The 22,919-nt window shown below is 41.4% G+C and overlaps 1 protein-coding gene across 1 annotated transcript in view; it reads right to left on the bottom strand.

Annotated features, from left to right (window-relative positions):
- MYO3B (myosin IIIB) overlaps positions 1-22,919 on the bottom strand; it is a 357,251-nt gene that overhangs the window by 125,469 nt on the left and 208,863 nt on the right. The window contains exons 25-26 of the mRNA XM_054723043.1: positions 3,750-3,861; positions 2,650-2,812 (exon numbers count right to left, since the gene is read on the bottom strand). Coding sequence (XP_054579018.1) covers positions 2,650-2,812; positions 3,750-3,861 — 275 coding nt within the window. The remainder of the gene's footprint in view (positions 1-2,649; positions 2,813-3,749; positions 3,862-22,919) is intronic.

The following is a 22,919-nucleotide window of genomic DNA, read 5'->3' as shown; positions in this document are numbered from 1 at the left end:
CATATGTTGGGCTTTGGGCCAAACTGCAAGATCAGAAGTCAGCCCAGTATCCTCTCTTAAGGCGAACCGTGTGTGTGTGTGTGTGTGTGTGTGTGTGTGTGTGTGTGTGTGTCTGTGTGTGGTGGGAGGTGGGCAAGTAGGGAACAAATGCACTTTGAATTGTCTTTCTTAAATTGCAACTAGAATCACATCCCTCCTCCCGAGGCTTTGAAGTTGCGGAGCTTAGAAATCCTAGGGGATGGTGTTAAAAGTTACACATTCCCATTTAAATGACACCCTTTCCCCTAAAACATTTTGGTTTGGAATGAAGAAGCCCGGCTTCTACAGTGGCCTAAGAGAGTTCTGAGTATTCCTGGAGCCAGGTTCTGGGTAAGGACCCCCTGGAAAAGGTTGTGGGCTATTTGATACAAAGGTTTTGCTTCAGTCGTGGCATTATCTGAAACCCTACCCCCCTCCCTACGGCTGAGTCCACTGGACTGGCCACATTCATATTCTGTCCCCCCGTCTTGAGTTCTGGGAGCTACTGGCGTGTTGGGGCCTGTTTTTTCCAGCTCCTCAATTAGGCTTGTACAGCTTCAAATGACAGAGGAAACCCAGCCCGGGAGCCACTGTGGACACTGCCACTTGCGAAAGAGCAGAGTGACCTGGGAGCCAAGGAGGGGACTGATGAGCCGGGAACCAGAGCTCACAGCGCTCAGGTAGCCATGGCCACGCTGAGCCACAAGAGCCACCTCGTGCCCGCCCTGTGGATCCAGAAGACCACTGTGAGCACATAACGGCCCGGGGGAAGAAAACTCAGTCTGCTGGGAAAGCCCTTGAGCTATTCCTATCTTTGTGATGCTGAGACACAGGTCTGGCATAGAGTCAGAGAACTCCAAGGTTAGAAGGCACCTTCCTGACCTTTTCAGCCATTGCTCTCATTTCACAGATGAGGGCCATGTGCCTCCAAGAGGGAAAGGGGTGTGTTCCGTTGGTGGCTATGCGGAGTTAACTCTATGCTAACTGCCTGTGTTCCAGTGCTGGCTCTGCCACTGACGAGCTGTGTGACCATGGACACGTCACTTCACTTCCCTGGGCCTTGGTTGCCCCCTCTACAAAATGGGGAAGATAAGAGTATCTGCTCAGAGCATCCTTAGCCAAGGGTGGCACACAGCAAATGCTCGCTAAGGGTTATTCTCTTCATTGCCACACATGGGGTGTGTCAGACACAGCACAAAAACCCTCACTAGAATTCTTGACTCCTATTCCAGTGCTCCTGAATTATTAACCTTGCAGCTTTCCTAAACTCATATGAACTTAATCACTGAGTATTTCCAAGTGGATGCTAGGAAAATGATGTTTTAATTACCTGCTTCAATATGAACAGCAGACTCACTCCTTCTGTTGCTTATTTTCTTAAATTTCCTCCGAGCATCATATCCTCTCCAGGCTAAAAATATAAAACCATGTGCTAGGAATGACATTAATTTAAGAACGTGCCAGAGAATTGATATAAGCTGTTTTCCTCCAATCTATGACCCCTCTCCTCCTCCCTCGCTGAACAAAATCAGCAGAGATACGTGAGCAGGGATGGGGAAGTGGGGCCTCTCTGTATTCTTAGCTTGGCCTCTAAGATGCTTCTGAGAAGGAGTATTTTCGTTCAGGCAGGGTTTCCAGAACATTCTGGATTCCACGTATGCATGACTAGGGACCCCTATCCCAGGTGAGGGGGTCCCCTGTCCTTCCATCCCATGGAGGAAGCTCTGTCTTCAGGCTTTGGCGGTGGGAAACAGAACCATGTGACCTGTTCCATCTTTGTTATTGGAAGGGAGGTATAGACATGAAAGTTGAAGGAGAGAACAATAAAGAGGAGAATCAAGGGGAATCATTAGCAGCACAACACTGGCATGGGGTGAGGGTAAAGATACATGGATGCAGAGAAGGAGAAGGGACTCGCCGCCGCTGTGCTGAGTCCTTTAGTCAGAGACCTGGGGCGTTAGGGCATGCACCAGGAGAACAACTGCCTCTCCTCTTTGCTCCCCCCGACTGTGCCAGCTCTCCGCGCTGCTGAGCGAGGTCAGGAAGTCCAGAGGGAGCATTATGAGAGCACGAGGGAGATGATCTGCTATGGGCTTTCACAACCCCTCATCAAGAGCACAGGAGTCAAATGCTGTTTGTAACATAAATACACACATGTATGCAAAGAGGCACTGACTGGGATGGGCAGGGCCTAGTGATCTGTTCCCTCGGTTTCCAAGCCCTGTCCGGGCTAGAAAAGCCTTCTGAAGTGGCATTAGAAATCCTGACGCTGAACACCTGTTAATGGGCCTGAAGTATAAATTAAGTCTGTCATCCGGGAGCTGGGACACATGTCTGTGTGATTTGGATTTTAACTCCGTCCACTTCATACTGCCTCTGTCTTGCCACTCGTCATAGTGTGTTGTGACAGCTTGTTTGGTTGTCTGGAGGTCAGGGACCATGGCGCTCTTGTTATTGCTATATCCCCGGCAACTAGCACAGGACCTGGCCTGTAGGATGCACCGGATAAAGATTTGCTGAGGCAAAGAAGAAAGGTGGAAGGGAACAAAGAAGGGAAGGAGGGGAGGGAGGGAGGAAAGAAACCACTGAGAACCGGTGCTTAATGAAATGCCCAGATTCAGAACCATTTACCTGACTGGATGGCAGTGGCCCCCTTCTCTCTCTTCTCTCTGACTTTTCTGTATCTCCTGGCTCCAAGCCACCCCTTGGCATATGCCTGCAGCACAACCACTCTGCCTATGACTTCTCGCAGCAGCAAATTTAACTGCTCAACATGGTAATATTTGAGGAAAACCTGTAATGAGACATTAGTTTTAGCATTATATATGGGCTTCCAAACAGAGATTCACTCTATTTCAGCATTTAAATATTAAAAGCATTATCTAAATAAAGTTTACAGTGACTTGAGTTATGCTAATGTTATGAACTTCTTGGAAACAAATACAATTCCACTACTAAGGCTGAGCCAATCTGTGATCATGGATACAAACATACGATGAGGTTGATAGGGCTTTAGGAGATCCCAACTATTCTCTAAGCCTGCCTCATTTCCACCATGAATTCCCTTCTCTCAGCTCGATCTCTAGTCTCTTTCCCCACAGCCTCAAATGGAGGTGCTACCCAACAGAACTGACCCCAAGCCAACAGAAGTTCCCAGGGAGAGGGACCTAGATGACCCACAGTGATCTAATTTCTGCCGAGGAGCAGGAGTGTTGCCATCAACACTTAGGCTAAGACTGGCTTTGCATGGCAATTCAGAATGGACCATAAAAACCTGGAATCCCGCAGGGATGTGATGTTCTCCCAAATGAAAAGCTACACACGATGAGACTGTTAATTAGGGTATGCAATAAATAACACAACAAGAGTCTAATGAAAAATCAACAAAACTATAAAAGATACTCATTATTGTTGTTAATATGATTTGTGTATTTGCATGCAGTGCTGAAATAAGTAGCATTGGAAAAAAGGGACATTTTAAAATAAACTTGAAGAGCTCATTCTAGAAATGCTAAGTGGCTCTCAGACTACATGCCGAACAGCAGCACACCCTCCTCCTCTGGTCCTTGAGGTCCTGGGACTCTTGACCCAAGACCAGCTAAGATCATTGTTAGGTTGGGGCTTATCTGCTAAGCTACACAATTTACAGAGCCATTCATATCACTGACAAGAGACGAGGGTATGTAATATAGCATCACAGGTGACAATTTGAACAATAAAGAAAGAACTACCTTTGTTTTGCCCAGCACCCAGTGATCTAATCTGGACTTTTCCAAGATAGCAACACAACTCTCTCTGCTAGCAAGAGGCGTTTGATGTGCTCTGAATGCCAAGTAATAATACCTACAAAATAAAAGCGTAAGATAAAGCATTTTTAGTCTTCATTTCACTTAGTATAGTAGAATTGCTCTGGGCCCGTTGACATGCTTTGTTTTCTAATAGTAAATAATTCTTGAGCACTGATAACAATGTACTAGTGACAGATATACAATTTATGCTTCTTGGCTCTTACCTACTTTCATATTTCCTGCTACGTGCATTTCCCTTTTAATATTGCTTTGTAATTCATATTGAATGCATATATGACATCTTTTGCATGAAAACCCAAAGGATTAATCCTTATAGAAAGCTGAAATTTAGATAGCTCTTCCAGTGAAAATCATCATATAAAATGTTAGAATTACTATTATAAAAATAACTTGTAAGAGGAGAGGAAATCTGCTGGTTGAAATATCTGAACTAAGTGTCATATTCATCTGGGTAAGAGTTGGAAAACATAACCTCTGAATATTAAAAATAAAATCAGTTAAACATCACATAGTAAACAGTCATTAAATTTTTTATGAGGAAAGGCCTAGTACAGACTGAAAAAAGTGGTTTTCATAGAGATATCTATATGATCAAGAGAATTAAATTTTTATTTTGTTTTACTAGTGCCACAAAATTGCCAGTGGTAACTTATTTGTTTGGTCCAAAATAATGCTCTAGTTTTCTTTCCTAGGACTTGTTGCTACACATCAAAAGACACCTTTGAACTGTACATCTGATCAGATGGTTGGTTTTTTTCTGTTGAGAACCTTTGAATTAAAAACATCTAAAATTTTTTAAAATTATAATCCTATTATAACCATGCTAAAACTTCATTTCTTTAGTCTGACCTTTTCGCCTTATTTCCTTTGATTGAAACTGGCCTTATCCAACCTATGAGGACCTTGCCTCACTCACCTCCCTCCCTTGCATGTCCACTCCCTTAATCACTCACCCCTCAGACAATGGGGTTCTGGTCAGCATCAAATAATCTTAGAAACAAAGCCCCAGGTATGCTGAACACAGTGACACAGTTTCAGTCAAACTGAAGATAACATCTAGGCCTCAGTTGTATTTCAGCCCAACACCCAGAAAATGGGAACGACCCCACCAATCACACCCTTGTGAAACCAGATAGCGTAATGCCATGGCTAACATCAGGACCAGATGCAATGACCAACTACCCCCTATCCTAGCACTGACCATTCAATAGAGACCAGGACCCTAACCATGATCCTAACTCCCTTAGACACTAAGATTAATGATATTCCCCCTTTATAACCCATCCCCTAGAAGCTACCAGGGAGCCAGGTCTTACAGTATTAGCTCACCTGTGACTCTGGGTTTGGTTCCATTTCCTTAAATAAACCTTTACTTTCTTTGCGACAAACTCCAGTTCACATTTGCTTGGGCTTTGACACCCACAGGTGAACAAACCCGTTTAGTTTGGTGACACCATTGTATAAAGTTTGACTATGCTTTGAAAAGTCGATCTGAAGCAAATAGCAAAAGTGGTCATAGCTTAATACTACTGACTCTGTCTGCTGAGTCACACATCTGTCTCAAGGTGTAGAGTATGTATGGTCTCCTCATACAATCACCAAAAACACATTTGTCTTCTTGAATTACTTATTTTAATAAACTTCCATATTTTCAGATAAAAGAGTTTCTGGGTAGATTCAAAGAACACCAACAAAAGGGTTTTCTCTCTCCTTTTCTTCATTCTTCCCATTCAAAAGAGATATAACTGCCCTAACCAGTTTGGCTCAGTGGATAGAGCGTTGGCCTGTGGACTCAAGGGTCCCAGGTTTGATTCCAGTCAAGGGCATGTACCTTGGTCGTGGGCACATACCCAGTAGGGAGTGTGCAGGAGGCAGCTGATCGATGTTTCTCTCTCATTGATGTTTCTAACTTTCTATCCCTCTCCCTTCCTCTCTGTAAAAAAATCAATAAAATATATTAAAAAAAAAAAGATATAACTACTGATGGGCACTTAGGCTGTTTCCAAATCTTAGCTATGGTGAATTGTGCCGCTATGAACATAGGGGTGCATATATCCTTTCTGATTGGTGTTTCTAGTTTCTTGGGATATATTCCTAGAAGTGGGATTACTGAGTCAAATAGGAGCTCCATTTTTAGTTTTTTGAGGAAACTCCATACTGTTCTCCACAGTGGCTGCACCAGTCTGCATTCCCACCAGCAGTGCACGAGGGTTCCTTTTTCTCCACATCCTTTCCAGCACTTGTCGTTTGTTGATTTGTTGATGGTAGCCATTCTAACAGGTGTGAGATGTTACTGCACTGTCGTTTTGATTTGCATCTCTTGGATGATTAGTGACTTTGAGCATGTTTTCATATGTCTCTTGGCCTTCCTTATGCCCTCTTCTAAAAAGTATCTATTTAGGTCTGTTGCCCATTTTTTGACAGCCTAAGTGCCCATCAGCAGATGAGTGGATTAAAAAACTGTGGAACATCTACACAATGGAATACTACACTGGGGTAATAAAGAAGGAATTCTTACCATTGGCAACAGCATGGATGGAACTGGAGAGCATTATGCTAAGCGAAATAAGCCAGTCAGAGAAGATAAATATCACATGATTTCACTCATTTATGGAATGTAATGAACAACATAAACTGATGAACAAAAACAGATCCAGAGACAGAGAAGCATCGATCAGACTGTCAAACCTCAGAGGGAAGGTAGGGGAGGGTGAGGGTAAGGGAGAGAGATCAACCAAAGGACTTGTATGCATGCATATAAGCCTAACCATTAGACACAGACAACAGAGGGGTGAGGGCATGAGTGGGGGGAGGGGAGGCAATGGAGGGAAAAGGACACATATGTAATACCTTAATCAATAAAGAAAAAAAATACGTAAAATAAATAAATAACATCATAAAAAAGATATAACTAATATCTTATCCTTTTAGAAAAACTTTATCTCAGTTTTTCTTTTAAAAACTTTTAAGGATCTTTTCTCTGCTCTTTGCTGCCATCTATAATTAAATTCAACACCTTGGAAGCAAAAAAATAAAATAAACTTAATTTCCTTGTCAAAGGATTTTCCTGCCATTTCTCAGACAAAGCTGATATGTTTTTTGTTGTTTTTTTTTAATTACTTTTAAATACAGAGCCATTTTTACTTATTTAAAAAATCACCAAAATATTTGTTTATGGAAAAATAAACATATCCAATGAGCACTTGAGTCATTTAACTTTATCTTTGTGCTACAAGATTATTTTGCAAGTTAGGATATAATGCTGAATTTGCTGGAAACATTTGCACTCAGAATCCTGAGAATGTATTCAAGGCTCTGAGTCTGTGTTTTCACCTTTGAGGTGAGGCAATGCTCTCTTAGAACCCCGGAATGGTGGTCAGGCCCATGGTAGATCATTTAGCCACGCCTAGGAGATGTCTTGTGGAGCTAAGGGGAGGAAGAATAACCAGGAGTCAAGTTCAGGCCCATCTGGGCAGGTCATGGCACCAGCACAGACTCTTTAGTCCCTGCTTCTCCAGGACTGTAGTTTTAGTCATGGCTTCTCTCACTTGGCTTTGGCAAAAACAAAAAGACTGTCCTGGAGCACATGGGGGTGGTGGGAACAGATGGCAAATCTGAATGGGGTGAATGTCTAGGGAAAGCTGAAGTACAGGTAGCTTAAGGTGAAAAGATCAGTGGTGACACCAGGACTTCCTACACTTTTTCCATTAGGCCTGGCCATTTGAAACATGAGCATCCTTGGCTTTGATCAGCCCTGGCTTGCTCATGATGACTGCTCAATACTACTGGTGATGAAGTATTTACAGAGAACCTAACGAATCACCAGCACTGCCAGGGATATAAAAGGAATGCAAGATATGTTTCAGCTTTTGAATTAAGGATTTATATATATTTTTAATCTTCACCTGAGGATATGTTTTTATTGATTTGAGAGAGAGAGAGAAAGGAAGAAAGGGAGGGAGAGAGAAACATGGATATGAGAGAGAAATATTGATCGACTGCCTCCTGCAGGTGCCCCAACCTAGGTATGTTCCCTAACTGGGAATCGAACCCACAACTGAGATGATGCTTCAACCAATTGAACCACCCAACCAAAGCTAGTATTTATACGTTTTTTAGGTATCTGGAGATAATTCTTAGCAATTTATAATTTCTAAATAGGCAGAATACATCCTGAACTAACAAATATTAGAACTTAGACTTTTAGTTCTTCAACCCAAATCTCTTAATTTAGTATGACGATAATATTCATATCTGGCTCATGATGGTAATGGAGATCGGTAATGGTACTGCAAAGAGGTGAGGGTTTCAAAAAATACTGAAGAAACGTAAGTGACAGCTCTATAGGAACCAGGTCAGAGAAGTAGAATGTGTTTCCTCCACAGATTATTTTTGGATTCTAGCAGGTACCCTGGTAAAAAAAAAACCAACAACAAACAAAACACTTGGCTGAGCTCCTGTGCTCTTCAGTGTAAGGATGAAACTGAAAAGAACCAAGATAAAAGGTCTGTCAGCAAGGGGGGGTCATTTTGGGAGGTCAGTTCCACCCCTTTGCTGAAACAGCTTGATGAATTAAATGAGCAGAAGATATGCATAACAGCAAAATAACAAGTGTAGAGGTTTGTCTTGGGTTTGGGCACTTGAGAGCATTGCAAAGATCAGTTCTGCCCTAAGCTGCCTGTTGTGAGTAAAATTCACCTTGCAGATTCGAGTCTGAGCTCTGAGTTAAGAAGACCTCTGTTTCTAACCGTCGGTAAGTTAATTTCATCTCCGTACCCATATTCCCACAAGGGGAATGGGATCCAGATAAATGCTTTTCAACTCTTTTGGAGGAAAAGGAGAAGGAAAACCTGGTCAAATACATTACTTCTTAGAAAACTGCTCTAAATACAATATGTTGCATACAATGTCACATAACTCCTGATGGTCCTCCCAAGACCTAAGAGAACTTTCCCGCTTTAGAACTCTATAGAAGGTGCTACATTTCCCAAGGTTCCATCTTATTAAAACATTTAAGCTATCAAAATAGTAAATATCCAGTTTCAAACTATCTCTATTAAAAATATTATTTTGTTTTCTGCTCAAAATGTTTATTGTAGAATCTTCAAGAGAGAGTTTGAAAGTGTAACAGGCAAAGCAGTTTTTAGTCTTAGTAAAAGCATCAGACAACTAGAGATACATCCTCCTGCATTTATTTTTCTTTTCTATTTTCCCACCTCTTCCTCTTTGGCAACCATCAGTTTGTTCTCTGTGTCTATAAGTCTGTTTCTATTTTGTTTTGTTTATTGATTTGTGTGTGTGTGTGTGTTGTTTTAGATTCCACATGTAAGTGAAATATATGGTATTATCTTTCTTTGTCTGACTTATTTCACTTAGCATAATACCCTCTGGGTTCATCCATGGTGTCGCAAATGGCAAGATTTCTTTTCTTTTTTATTGCTGAGCAATTGAGAAATATTAATAGATATATATAGATAGATATAGATATAGATATAGATATAGATATAGATATAGATATAGATATATCACATAATCTTTATCCATTCAGCCATCTATGGACACATATGTTGCTTTCCTCCTGCATTTAAATTATAGAACCACAAACTGGAAGGATCTATAAGGTTCTAGGATATATTAATTTTCTATTGCTGTATAACAATTACTTCAAAATGTAATGGCTTAAAAATACCAACATTTGTCATTTTATAGTTTCTGAGGGTCAAAAATTCAGGAGCAGCCCTAGCCAATTTGGCTCAGCGGTTAGAGGGTCAGCCTGTGTGGATTGATGGGTTGTGGGTTCAATTCTGGTCAAGGGCATGTACTTTGTTTGCAGGCTCGATCCCCAGTGCTGGTTGGGGTAGAAATAAGTGCTATAAAAAAACAATAAATCAGATGGACATGGGCACTGGGGTGGTGGGAGCTTGTCCTGGGGTTCAGGAGTGGCAGGGGGAAAGGGGGTCAATTGGGGAAAAAGGAGACATATGTAATACTTTAAACAAAAAATAAATAAAAATAAAATAGGAGAATTTTAGAACTGAAACAATAAGTCTCAGAATAAAATGAACTAAATCTCTAAAAAATAAAAAATAATAATAATAATAATAATAATAATAATAATAAATCAGGGTGGGTGGAGGTAATGAATATATTTTGGGGTGTCTTTTGGCAGACAACCTTTAGCAACCAGGATAGAGAACAGAACGCAAGCCATGTTATATGAGGAACTGATGAAGATGCTGAGTGCATTGAGTTTAGAAACAAAAAGAGTTTAGTAGGGTAGGAAAAAGTTTTCCTTGAGCCTCTTAGGATCACTGATTGGGTCTGAAAATTAGAGCATGACAAAGACAGATTTATAGGAGAAAAGCATACACATTTGTTCAATATAAGTTATCTATGACACAGGAGCCTTTGTAAAGAAATGAACACGAGAAGAAATGATTAAACCTGAATGTTTTCATGCTAGGTTTGATGAAGAGTAAAGAGTTGTGGAAAGATCTGATGGGACAAAAGTATGAGCTAAGTATAGGTAACTGGGGGAAACTTACAAGACTTGTCCATTCAGATCCCTCTCTGTCCCCTTTTCTTTGGAGACCAGGATGTTTTTCCTCCAGGTAGAGGGAGGCCACCCCTCACATGAGGATTTTATGATCTGCTTCAAAGGGTCAGAAATTCCTTCCTGCACATGCCATTTCTCAAATTCCTCCAGCCTGAAATACTCAATATGCCAAGGTGTCATACTGTGGGGTAGTTTGTCCTGAACCCTGTTAGTCTCTTAAACTGTCATGTGCAGACCACCCACATCAGATCCATCTTAATATTTCATAAAAGATGTGGATTCTTGGGCCACACTCTAAACACAGAATCACAATCTCTGTCATTAGAAGTAGAAATCTATATTTTAACAAGCTCCTGTGCTGATTTGGCTGTGCTATAGAGTTTGAGAACCATTGACTTAGGAAAACACTATAATTGATTGCCATCAAGTAGAGAAGAAAGATAATTTATTTTTTAAAGCCCAGAGGACAGAACTGTGATGAATGCATAAGAGCTTCTGAAGGATGGTTTGGGTCAAGGTTAGGAGGATCATGGTTGTGATTAAACCTCTAAAAATATGGAATGGCCTCCCTCAGGAGCCAAAGAGTGAATTCCTAGATTCTGGAACTATTCAATGGTAAGTGGATTGACAAGGTCAAGAATGTTGCTGAAGCAATTCTAGTTTTAGCTAGGTAGTTGAACTGAATGACCTTTTAAGATTCTTTCCAACAATGATGCTATGTTGACTTGCCCCTTGGCCTAAAACAATTGCTTCTGTGATTTTTAAAACTGATTCCTCTCATTAACCAAATACTCTGACGAGTCTTGGGTTATGTCATTATACTTGGATAAGTTTGAAGACTTAAAAAATTTCCTTAGGTAGTCTGATTGGGGCTCTTAGAATCTCAACAATGATCTTTTTCACAGTCTGTTCTCCTCAACATACATCAGGAATGGTGGCTCTTGATTGGCAGTATCAACAGCACCTGAAACTTGCACACACACACCCCTGCTGAATCAGAAACTCTGGGGGTAGGGCTCAGCAATCTGTGTTTTAACAAGCTCTCCAGGAGATTCTTGTACATGAAGAACCACTGACTGAGAGAAAGAATCCCAGAGAAGGGAAGTGACTCCTACAGTGACACAGTCTAACTGGGAAAGAAACTGGCTCCCATGTCTTGCCATCATCTTTTCTCCTTGTTAGGTCCAAATGACCTTCTTCAGCACATTACTTTGGGGAAGGTCAATTTCCCAAAATCGACTCTTAAGAAATTCTCAAACACATTTAATATTTTGTTTATTGAGCATTGATAAACAAATGGACACAGGGTCAACATCCGCCAGTAGAGGAATGGAAGTGGCTAAGTGAATATCACTGATTTCAATGAGGTTAAGTTAAAAAAAAAAGGTGTTTTTTTTTGTTTTTGTGTTTTTTTTTTGTTTTTTTTTTTTTTTGTTTTTTGTGTGTGTGTGTGTGTGTGTGTGTGTGTATTAGGGTAAAACTACCAAAATAATAACAGTGGCTATTCTAGAGAGGGGCTATGATGGGAGCAGGATGTTGGGAAATGAAATTAGGAGTGCAGAAAGACTTTGGTCTTATATGTAATTAGAGGCCCGATGCACAAAATTTGTGCACAGGTGTGTGTGTGGGGGTCCCCTCAGTCCAGCCTGCACCCTCTCCAATCCAGGACCCCTTGGGGGATGTCCAACTGTTGGGGATCAGGCCTAAACCGACAGTTGGACATCCCTCTCACAATCCTGGACCGTTGGCTCCTAATTGTTCATCTGCCTGCCTGCCTGGTCACCCCCAACTGCACCCCACCACCAACTTGGTTGCCCCTAACTGTCTCCTGCTGGCCTGGTTGCCTCTTACTGCCCTCCCCCGCCCCCCCCACCTCCCGCCAGCCTGGTCACCCCTCATGCTCTCCCTACCCCCCCTCTGGCCTGGTCGCCCCACGCAGCCTGCTTGTTCAGTCTTTTGGTCATCCCTCACTAACGCCCCTGCTGGCCTGGTTGTAGGCAGCCATCTTGTGAGGGTATGAAGGTTAATTTGTATATCACCTCTTTATTATATAGGATATTTAGAAATTTTAGAGGAGCCCCAGCCAGGTGGCTTAGCTGGTTGGAGTGTTGTTCTGTTCACCAAAAAGTTGCAATTTGATTCCCAATTTGATTCCCGGTCAGGGCATATATGGAAGGCAACCAATTGATGTTTTTTCTCTCTCTTTCGCTCTCTCTTTCCTTCTCTCTCTCTCTCTCTCTCTCTCTCTCTCTCTCTCTCTCAAATCAATGAACATATCCTCAGTTAAGGATTTAAAAATAAATAAATAAATTTTAGAGGAAATGGTATTCATAATTATTTTTTAATTAAAAATTAATTTCAAACATTAAGTAAATTGTTATAGTTTAATTACAATGGGCCCAGATCCTGGTAAAAGAATCATGTAGCTACTAATTTGATTAATATCACTTGCATCTAAGTAGAAATGCCCCCAGTTATATGGCAAAGTGTTAATCCTTTTCTAGTTTAAAATATCCCTTAAGGGACCCTCAATCTACATCAGTGACCACCCAGACTGTCTACTCAGATACCCAGGACCATTATCGGAACAATTCAACCCATATAAATAATTTTCTCCTATGTAGATAAAAGAGGGAACTAAGCTATTTTGCCTTGGACAATTTGATAATTACCCCCAATTGCCCACTTCCCTTTAGTGTGTATAAAAATCCAGATTTAGTTTATTAAGTTCTTTCTCAGATTTACCATAAGCCCCTTTATTTTAATTTTTCCCCTTCATGTTTAGCCTTCGGTAAAGACAGAACAGCTGGCCACCATCTGCTACCAAAAAAGAAAAAATTTAAAAAGCCATTATATACTTAGGAAGACTTCTAAATTTGGGCCTTGGAATAAGAAATCACAATATATTATTACGATATTTTTTTCTTTTCTTTTCCAATTCTGATCTTTTATTACAATCTATATTAAATAGTGGAAGTCCTGAGGTCGTAAATTCCTTCTAATTCAGTTTTACTCATACAGCACCCCGCACACACAATAGGCACTTAATAAATATTTCTGATGCTGATGCCTGCTCAGAAGTTTTAGGGAGGCCTTCTAAAGAAAAAACCACTGGGAATTAGAGATTGAGGTTGAGTGTGTTCACAAATTAATTGATAATAAAAAGTTAAACATTAAACTGATTATTCTGCTTTACAACTGACAAAATTATTAATGTATATTTTTCTGAATGAATTCTACAGCTTGATTTCTCAATTAATATTGGATTTAAGTGTCTCATTTACATATTTTGGGGATGGGCTTTGAAATCAAACTCATTTCCTATCCTGACTCAACCACAAACTATCTATGTAGCGTTAAGCCAGTTTCTTTCTGTATTAAACTGGAATAATTTCATTGATTTGGGGGCCCATTTCCACTGTTAAGTGAGATGATACTGTAAAGCACTAGCATGAAGTCTGCTATAGTAAGTGGTCAATAAATGCCCCTCTCCCTTCTTCCCTTCCTTTCTTTGACAAAAATCTATTTTTCTTTTCTCTAACCAAATGTATATGAAGAAGTAGCTAACAATCTTTCCTCTGAATCATCCCTACACCAACATGCTTAGAGGTGAGCTGATGTCCTAATATATAAAAAGCCAGGGGCTGTCACAACAGAAACAACTGGGTGGACGACTAAACACAGGCTGTGTGGGGCGACAAGGCTGGCAGGGGAGTTAGTGAGGGATGACCAAACGACTGAACAGCAGGCTGTGTGGGGTGACCAGGCTGGCGGGGGGGAGGGGGCAGTTGTGGGAAACCAGGCTGGCAGGGGTGTCAGTGAGGGGCAACCAGGCTGGCAGAGGGGAGCAGTAAGGTGCAACCAGGCTGGTGGGGGGCAGTTAAGGGCAACCAGGCTGGTGGGGGGGGCAGTTGGGGGCAACCAGGCTTGCAGGGGGGACAGTTAGGGGCAGAGGTGGTTAGGGGTGATCATCTGGAAGGGGGGGCAGTTAGGGGCGATCAGGCAGGCAGGCAGGTGAGCAGTTAGGAGCCAGTAGTCCCGGATTGTGAGAGTGATGTCTGACTGCCGGTTTAGATCCCGATCTCAGTTGGACATCCCCTGAGCAGTCCTGGATTGGATAGGGTGTAGGCTGGGCCAAGGGGACACCCCCCTCCCATGCACAAATTTTGTGCACTGGGCCTCTAGTTTACTATAAAGAGAATAGAACATACTAAAACAGGAATGGCTAGTATGGGTCAGCTGATGGACTAGGCAGTGGCTCCCTAGAGTCCTGTGTTGGGGGGAATTCACAGCCACATTCAGACTCTGAAGAAAATGTGCCTCTTTGAGGGCCAGATCTGCAGCTGGGGTTGGAGAGTTAAGTGGCACTCATTTGCTATCTCTGTGCCAGGAGGTATTCTTGCATTCTCCTTCTCCTTTCCTACTTTTTCTCCTTTTTCCTTCATTCTTTTTTTTTTTTTTTTCTCTGTCTCATTGCTATCATTATCTAACATAAGTTAGTCCCACTTACATTTGTTTTAGGATTGTCCAAGAAGGGATGGAGTTTTCTTTTAGCCATTGATTTTTACAGAGTAAGCTGGCGGCCAATCCAACTGCATTGATACTATCAACCACCTTCATAATGTCTTTCTCCTTGTTTTCCTCTGTCATTTCTTATTGCACTGTTTCCATAAAGTGGCCATTGCTCCCTGTGTTTCTATTTCTACAAGGGTTCTTCCTTGCAATTGAATTAGGTCTTGAGGCTGCCCACAGTACAGACATTAAGGGAATCAGGAAAGACAGCCTGGGCTTGTTATTACTACCAGCACTCAGTATTTTTAGAGAACAGTGTGACTGATATTACCTCTTGTAATCACTTTGTGAATCACCACTTCAAATTTCAGGCTGAATTTGCATAGCTGTCAACTACAGAAATGATTTTTCTGGTACTTGAATAGGTAAAAGACATCTGTCAGCAATGTGGGCTCCATGAGAAAGGCAGAACTTTAAAAGAATGAGGTTTGGGATTTTGAATCATCTATAGCTATAGGCAAGTTAGGAAGATCCTCAGTTTAGGCAAGGCCAACTTGAAGCCATCTTGCCCCCCTAAGGAGGAAGGGAAGTGGTCACAGACATTCTCTTCAGTCTATAGCAACCTGCAAAGACTGATACTGCCACCTGCCAAAGATGCACCTGGAGGAAGCTATTTCATCTCTCTGGCCTCAGTCTCCTCATCTGTGAAATGGGAAAGTTGGACCAGGCCATTGCTTAGAGTCTTTAAATGGTATTATAAAAGGTACTCTTAAAGTATTTTTTGTTTATTGTACTAACCAAGACTATAACAATGGCAATGTAAGAGTTAAGAGAGTAAAGAAGTCATCTAAGGTCTCACCTACATAAAAATCATCAACACACACACACACACACACAGGGGAAGAGTGAGCAACTCACTCTCTCAATTAAACCAACAAAAAAAGGGTGGGAATGACAGTATACAAGGACTGCTGTTGTTAGAGATCCCTCCCAGAGAATGCCACCTCTCAATTGCTGCTCCTGGAAAGTAAATGCAGAGACTGTACACATAGCATGCAATATATCTTACTTGTAGTGTTGAAGCTGTCCATTATCCTTCCTAAGTATTATCTCTTAATGTGTCCCTCACTGCTGTGTAAACAGATTTGCAGGTAACTAAGGACCCTGTTCACTTTGCTGCAGATATACTAGCTTATCTGAATGGCATATTGTGATCTATTTTATGGCAGGCTCTCACCTGTATTGCTATAGGTGAAAATAAATCCAAGAATGTCCTGTGAGAGGCAAGGCATGGCATGGCCACCCTAGCTCCTGGATTTTTTATATTTCATTATTAACTGCTGGCTCCCCAGAGAAAAAAGTAGAAGCTATTTTCTTTGAAAATTAAAATTTGGATTTCAGCCTTTCTTGTCACAGATATTTGGATTCTTCCGTGACACTGATTTTTCTCTCAACTCCTGTCCTGTGGGCCAGTACTAACCTTGGAGCTCTGTCAGGGATTGCCAGGAACCCCGTCCTCATAGCTGAAGTTTTCACAGTGATAACTAATGATATTCAGTTCACTTTGCAAGAGCTGAAAGAATTTGCTGCACGCTTAAAACTGCAAACACGCCTTTCCATGGCAATGGAATGAAAGTGTCCTCAGTATCTTGCCTGCTTCTACTCAGGCAGGCACTTCTGCACTTACTAATTCTTAAACCACAGTCTTGATGAAGAAGCTGAATAGCAAAGAGTGGGTTGTGATGAACTGGAAGTATTTATTCAAATTCACTCAGCCCCTTAGTCATTCAGTCTCTCCCTCATTCAATTAATAAACATTAGATTTCTGTGACAAGCATAATTAGCACCTTTTCCACTTATATCCCCACTCTCTCCTGGCTAACTGAATACCAGTTTTTCTTGGGTGACAATGTGCCTAGCCCCACTCCTGTTCCCACTTTCTAAGCCCCTCTTTGTAGTTAGGTAAGGTCATGTGACTCAATCCAGGCCAATGGGAGGTACGTGAAATGGCTCCTGGGAAAATGGTTTCTTTCCGAACAAAAGTGGGGCAGAGGTGGCTGGCTTAGCCTTTCCTCCTGCCCCTTTCTTCCTGCCTAGAGAGGCAGCAGCCACCTTGTGACCATGAGACTATAAGCCAACCCCCACACTAAGGATGGTAAAAGGAATAAAAGGGAGTCAGAAAGTATTCAGGTTCCTGATGACATCATTGAACAGCTAAAAAGTAACATTAAAGCCCTGACCAGTTTGGCTCAGTGGATAGAGTGTCAGGCCTGCGGACTGAAGGGTCCCAGGTTCGATTCCGGTCAAGGGTATGTACCTTGGTTGCGGGCACATTCCCAGTAGAGGGTGTGCAGGAGGCAGCTGATCAATGTTTCTCTCTCATTGATGTTTTCTAACTCTCTATCCCTCTCTCTTCCTCTCTGTAAAAAATCAATAAAATATATATATTTTTAAAGTAACATTAAAAATGAACATTAAAAATAGCTTACCTCTTAATTTCTTTTTGTGAGAAACAAACAAACCTATTTGCCAGTGGTTCCCAATTTGGGAATTTCACACCCCAGGGGACATTTGACAGTATCTGGAGATATTTTTTTATTGTCTCAACTTGGGGGTAGGGGACCATTGGCATCTTAATAGGTAGAAGCCAGGGATGCTGCTATACATATGACAAGGCTTGGGACAGACTTCCACAACAAAGAGTTATTTGGTCCAAAATGTCAGCAGTGGTGAGACCAAGAAGCCCTGCTTTAAGCCACGAAAAATGTTTGTTTACTTTTGTTTGTTATTCACAGTTAAATGTATTCCTGAAGGCTAGAGTCCCTCATTCAGGAAACACCAAACACACACCATGGGCCAAACACTATACCATGCAAGATGCTAGGGACACAAAAATGAGTCCACTCCATCCCCTCAGAAGTCCCCTTCACACTCCAGTGTGGTAGGCAGAAATGTGAGGATACAAATAAGAGTATATGCTCCAATACAAAGATATAAACATGCAGGTGTGGAGCAGAGAGGGTGGGGCAACTACCAGCATGGGGAAGTCCAGGCAGGCTTCAGAGGGAAGGTACCTGGGCTGGAGCTTAAAAAGTGAGGAGGAGATGGCCATGTAAAGACTTTCCATCAGAGAAAAGAGGAGATGCAAAGGCCAACCACTGTGTAACCAGTGAGCAAGTTCATCTTAACCTCAACAAAGCCAGCTCCATATACCTGCCAAGTACTTCAAAACAGTCAGGACCAAAGTGTCAGTAAGGAGATGGTAAAGGAAGTCAGTGATGAAGGACAATGAGTAAGACTTTGATTCAATTCAATAAATGTTCATCAAACACCTAATTTGTGTCAATCACTGTGCTGGACAGTACAGATACAAAGTTGGCTGAAAAAAATCCTTGCCTCCCAGGTCATTAACATCATGGTAAGAAATAGGCAGGCAGCTAGTTTCCACTACAACGTATTAAGTATCACCAATGAAGTTCATCAGGGGGGCTCTTAACCCAGCCTGGGGGAGACAAGGATGGTGTTGACGAGAAGATAATGCCATTCAAAGTCCTAAGAAATGAGCAGGGTTAGGCGAGTCCACTAAGGACTTGGTGAAGGGGGATTCGGGCAGCATAGCCTGAGCAAAAGCACAGAAGCATGGCACAGCATGGGTATAGCTCCAAGTAGTTCAGTTTTTGCTGAAGTATGAGCTGAGAGGTCGGAAGACAAGAGAAAAGAGATTAGAGAGGTAGGCAGGGGCCAGATCACGGAGACTGCCCTATACTGGGTACCCAGTGGAGGTCTGGATGGTCATTCAAATAAGGATTTTAATCAAGCAAGCAATATGCTTCGACAGGGAGTTTAGGTAAATCATATGCTAGTGGTTCTTTAAAGAACAGAATAGGAAGGGAGTTCATTTTGGAAGCTATGTCAGAAGGGTGGGCAAAAGAGCTTTAAAAGGCCTGGAATAAATATAGATAACCAGAATAGAACTGAGACTTCAAAAATAATTTATGACCAATTTATGGTCAGTTGATTTTTAACAAGGATGCCAAAATAATTCAACAGGGGAAAGAACATCTTTTCAACAAATAGTGCTGGAAAAGCTGAATATCCATGTACAAAAGATTTAATTTAGACTCCTACCTCATAACAGGTATAAAAATTAACTCAAAATGGACCATAGATCTAAATATAAAACTATTAGAATAATATGTAGGAATACACCTTCATAACCTTGGATTAATCAATGGTTTCTTAGACATGACCCCAAATGCATAAACAACAAAAGAAAACATAGGAAAATTACACTTCATCAAAATTAAAAATTTCTGTGCCTCAAAGGACATCAGTAAGAAATTGGAACAACAACCCACACAATGGGATAAAATATTTGCAAATCATATATCTGATAAGGGGCTATCCAGAATATATAAAAATCAACAGTTAAATGATCAACAAATTTGAATAAACATTTTTTTCAAAGGAGATATAGAAATGACTAGTAAACACATGAATAGATACTTAATTTAGATAGTGGTGATAGTTGCACATCTCTGTGAATATAAATTTACATATTATTTTTCCCAAGGATATTTTTCCCTTTTTTTTTTTTAGAGAGAGTGGAAGGGAGGAGGGAAAAAGAGAGAGAAACACAGATGTGAGAGGTACATTGATGGTTGCCTCCTACATGTACCCAAGAGTGCTGGGATCTAACCTGCAACCCAGGTACATGCCCTTGACCAGGAATCATACCCGAGACCCTGCAGTGTGTGGGCTGACGCTCCAACCAAGGAGCATACCAGTCAGGGCTCTGTGAATATATTAAGACCACTGAATTGTACTTAAAAGGGTGTCATATATGAATTATATCTCAATTAAGCTGTTGTTATTAAGTAATGATAATAATAGACACTGGGTGAAGTGGGTGATTAATAAAGCTTTAAGAAAAGGGATGGGAGATTCCCAAGGGAAACTTGTTCAGAAACTTCAGCAAGGTAAAGTTGACAGAGCCTGGTAATGGACTGTTTGAAGAAACTAAGGAGAAGACAAAAGGTGACACCTAGATTTCTAGAGGAGAGAAAACAGAGGAAGAGAAGGGAGAATGAGCTGAAGGACATTCCAGGTCACCATGGCTCTTATGCCATCATGAGAAAAGGTGGAAGCTTCTGATGAAAGAAAAGAGGGAAGAGTTTCATTCTGTTCAACAGACATTAGCTTAACAGCTGCTAAGAATCAGGTCCAGAGAGCTGTGGGCCTTTCTGGAAGACTCAGAGGTTAGGTAAGGCCCAGGAATATGCATGCAACCCCTGAAAATCTGTATATCTCTGGCTTTTTATCTTGCAGACAAGAAAACATTTTTTACAGAAATGTTAGGTTACTTGCCAAATATTATGTCCAAAATGAGACTAGAAATCTGATCTTACTAAACTTATTATTTACTACAATAGTTTAATAAACAAACCATAAGACTTGGAACTGAATGTGCTGTCCTATCTTTTAGACATTTGTCAGAACACATCTCAACACATGTGTGTCCCAGTGTAGACCTTCTGCTGAACCATGCTTCTGAGCCCATTGACCATAAAGCTATGAACATTCACAGTCATTTTCTGTGATGTCCCTCAAACGTATAACTTCCAGGAGATTTCAGCTACCTGCCCAGCACTGCCAGGTGGCCTCTTTCATGCCTCCCTGACAATAGATAAATACTTCCAACCCACCTGGCCTCATTGATGAGAAGGTGTTGGAAACAAACCTTTTCTCAAAGACTCCAGGAATGAAAAATAATTGGAAGGATGTGGAGAACAGCTACAGCATTTGGACAGGTTCAAGCCTTGGACTAATGAGAGGGCATGGTCCTCTAGTGGCAAAGCCAAGTGCAAGTCCCAGCTTGAAGGGCAAAGCCCTACCAGCACAATTATAGCCAAAAGCTATAGTTGTAAGCTTGACCTTATGGTTCAAACCTGAGGTCCCAGGTGGCTAAGTGATATAGGCTGCAGGAGGTGCAGCAAGTGCTGCCAAAATAAAGCTTGATAGAGTTCAGGTGATGTAATTGAGTAGCTTCGAAACCCGAGAGAACATTGTAAACATCTTGACCACGCCCTTACTTTGCCTTGTGGAATCTGGCCATAAAATAAAGACTTGGCTTGCAGGCTGTGGCACTGTCTCTCCATCTGAGAAAAGTGTCCCACCTAGCCCCAGCTATATTCTCTTGTCTGTTTTCTTTAATCCTTCACCACCACCCCTCAGGTTCACCACTGGCCATGCTGGATGCGGTACAGAAGGGGACTTCCAAGGATGAAGGAGGAAGGAAGTATCTGCAGACTTGGGTGACATGGGGAAGTCCTTCCTCATTCTGAAATCCAACAACATGATCCGGAAACATTGCCTTTTAGGTGTGCACATCAGGATTTCAGTCCCGAAGGCCAGAAAATAAAAATAAAAAAAAGATAAAAAGTAACATTAAACAAGCCTTCATCTTTTATTTACCTCTACCTGATGAACCTTGAATTGCTGTGTTCCCTGCCTTTGTTTTGTCTGCATACTTCCTGCTAAGAGTTTACAAAACAGCACTCCTGAACAGGAAGATAAGAGGTGAACCTATTTGTTGAATAACATCAAGGGAAAAAACTGCTAAATCACCCATTTTGTTGTTAAGTTGCTCAAAAGGATCAAAATACCAATTAACTTGCTGGCTCAGAAATCTTTGATACCCTCAGATTTACTGACATTTTGAAACTCTTGTTCATACTTGCCTACTGGCTTTCTGATTATGAACAAAGACGTGCCGATTTGTTTAGCATTTGACCTGTTTTCTTAAATATTTTTATGTATTCAACACTTAGTGGCTAAACATACTTGACTGGCAACATTCATGTGCTAAAATAATCTTTTTCTTTTCTTGTTCTACCTCTAAATTTAAGAGGAAAAAAGAGGCTCAAAGACACTTCTTTTAAAAAAGCCACTACATTCTTATTTTTAATTCAAAAGCTTTCATTGCAAGTAACTTTTTTGCCATGTCTTCTCCATGGAATGTATTGGTGTTTGGAAGATTTGATGAAGCAAGGACCATTTTAGGCCTCATTCTTTGAGCAACTTTTGGAAAAATTATCTTGGGCATAAGTTTCAGAAAGGAGGTAAAAAGAAAGTAAAGATGACTGATAGGGTGTGGCAGATTTTATAACAGTTTTTAATTTTCCTCTCTAGATAGCCTCACGTAGAGTGCTTTTCAGAGGTAGTTCTTTTGTTATCATTGTCCTTTATTTCTTCACAGAAGGTTTTGCGAAGATTCTACTGTAATCATATGCATCCACAAGGTATCCCTATAGCAGTTGTGCAGAAAAGAGCAATTCATTCATTCCAAGATAAAGGCAATTTCTGGATTTAAAAAACTCCACAGAAATCTGTTTTAACAAACACTGGGCTGAGGAGATGAAAGTGTGGATGCTGAAGTTAGACAGCCTGGGTTCAAATTCTGGCTCTACCATGTACTAGTCTGGGACCTTGAGAAAGTCACTGATTTCTTTCTGTGACTCTGTTTTCTCATCTATAAAATCTACACTAATAAAAGAGAAAATGCAAATTGACCATCACTCTCCTATGCTATCAGCCAATAGGAGTGAGTATGCAAATTAACCCAACAAAGATGACGACGCCTATAGCGGCTAAGCAGCGCTGGGGCTGTGGGGGGCCGGATTGAAGACACAAGCCCCCAGGGAGCCCCAAGGCCCGCAGCTGAGGCGCTGGGGCTGCTGGGGGAGGGGGGGCAGGGGAGACACAAACCCGCAAGAAACCTGTGGAAAGGGAGATAAACTATCATATCTTTATCTCCCTTTCCACAAGATGAGAAAACTGCCAATGGTTTATTTAGTGATGTGGCCCACACCTTTCTACAAGCACAGGGTATGTTATGACCAATCTGAGGAAGGTCTGGTCAGAATACCATCTCCAGGGAATAATGCTACTGTGGCAAATCATCTAAGAGAGGAAACAAGCTTTTGTTGGGTTTATTCTGAAGGTCAGAGAACATGCCACCCCAG

This window comes from Eptesicus fuscus, chromosome 11 (genome assembly GCF_027574615.1).
Source record: "Eptesicus fuscus isolate TK198812 chromosome 11, DD_ASM_mEF_20220401, whole genome shotgun sequence".
Classification (NCBI taxonomy): domain Eukaryota; kingdom Metazoa; phylum Chordata; class Mammalia; order Chiroptera; family Vespertilionidae; genus Eptesicus; species Eptesicus fuscus.
Note: the sequence above shows the minus strand (reverse complement) of the source record. Positions and strands in the feature narration are given on the sequence as shown.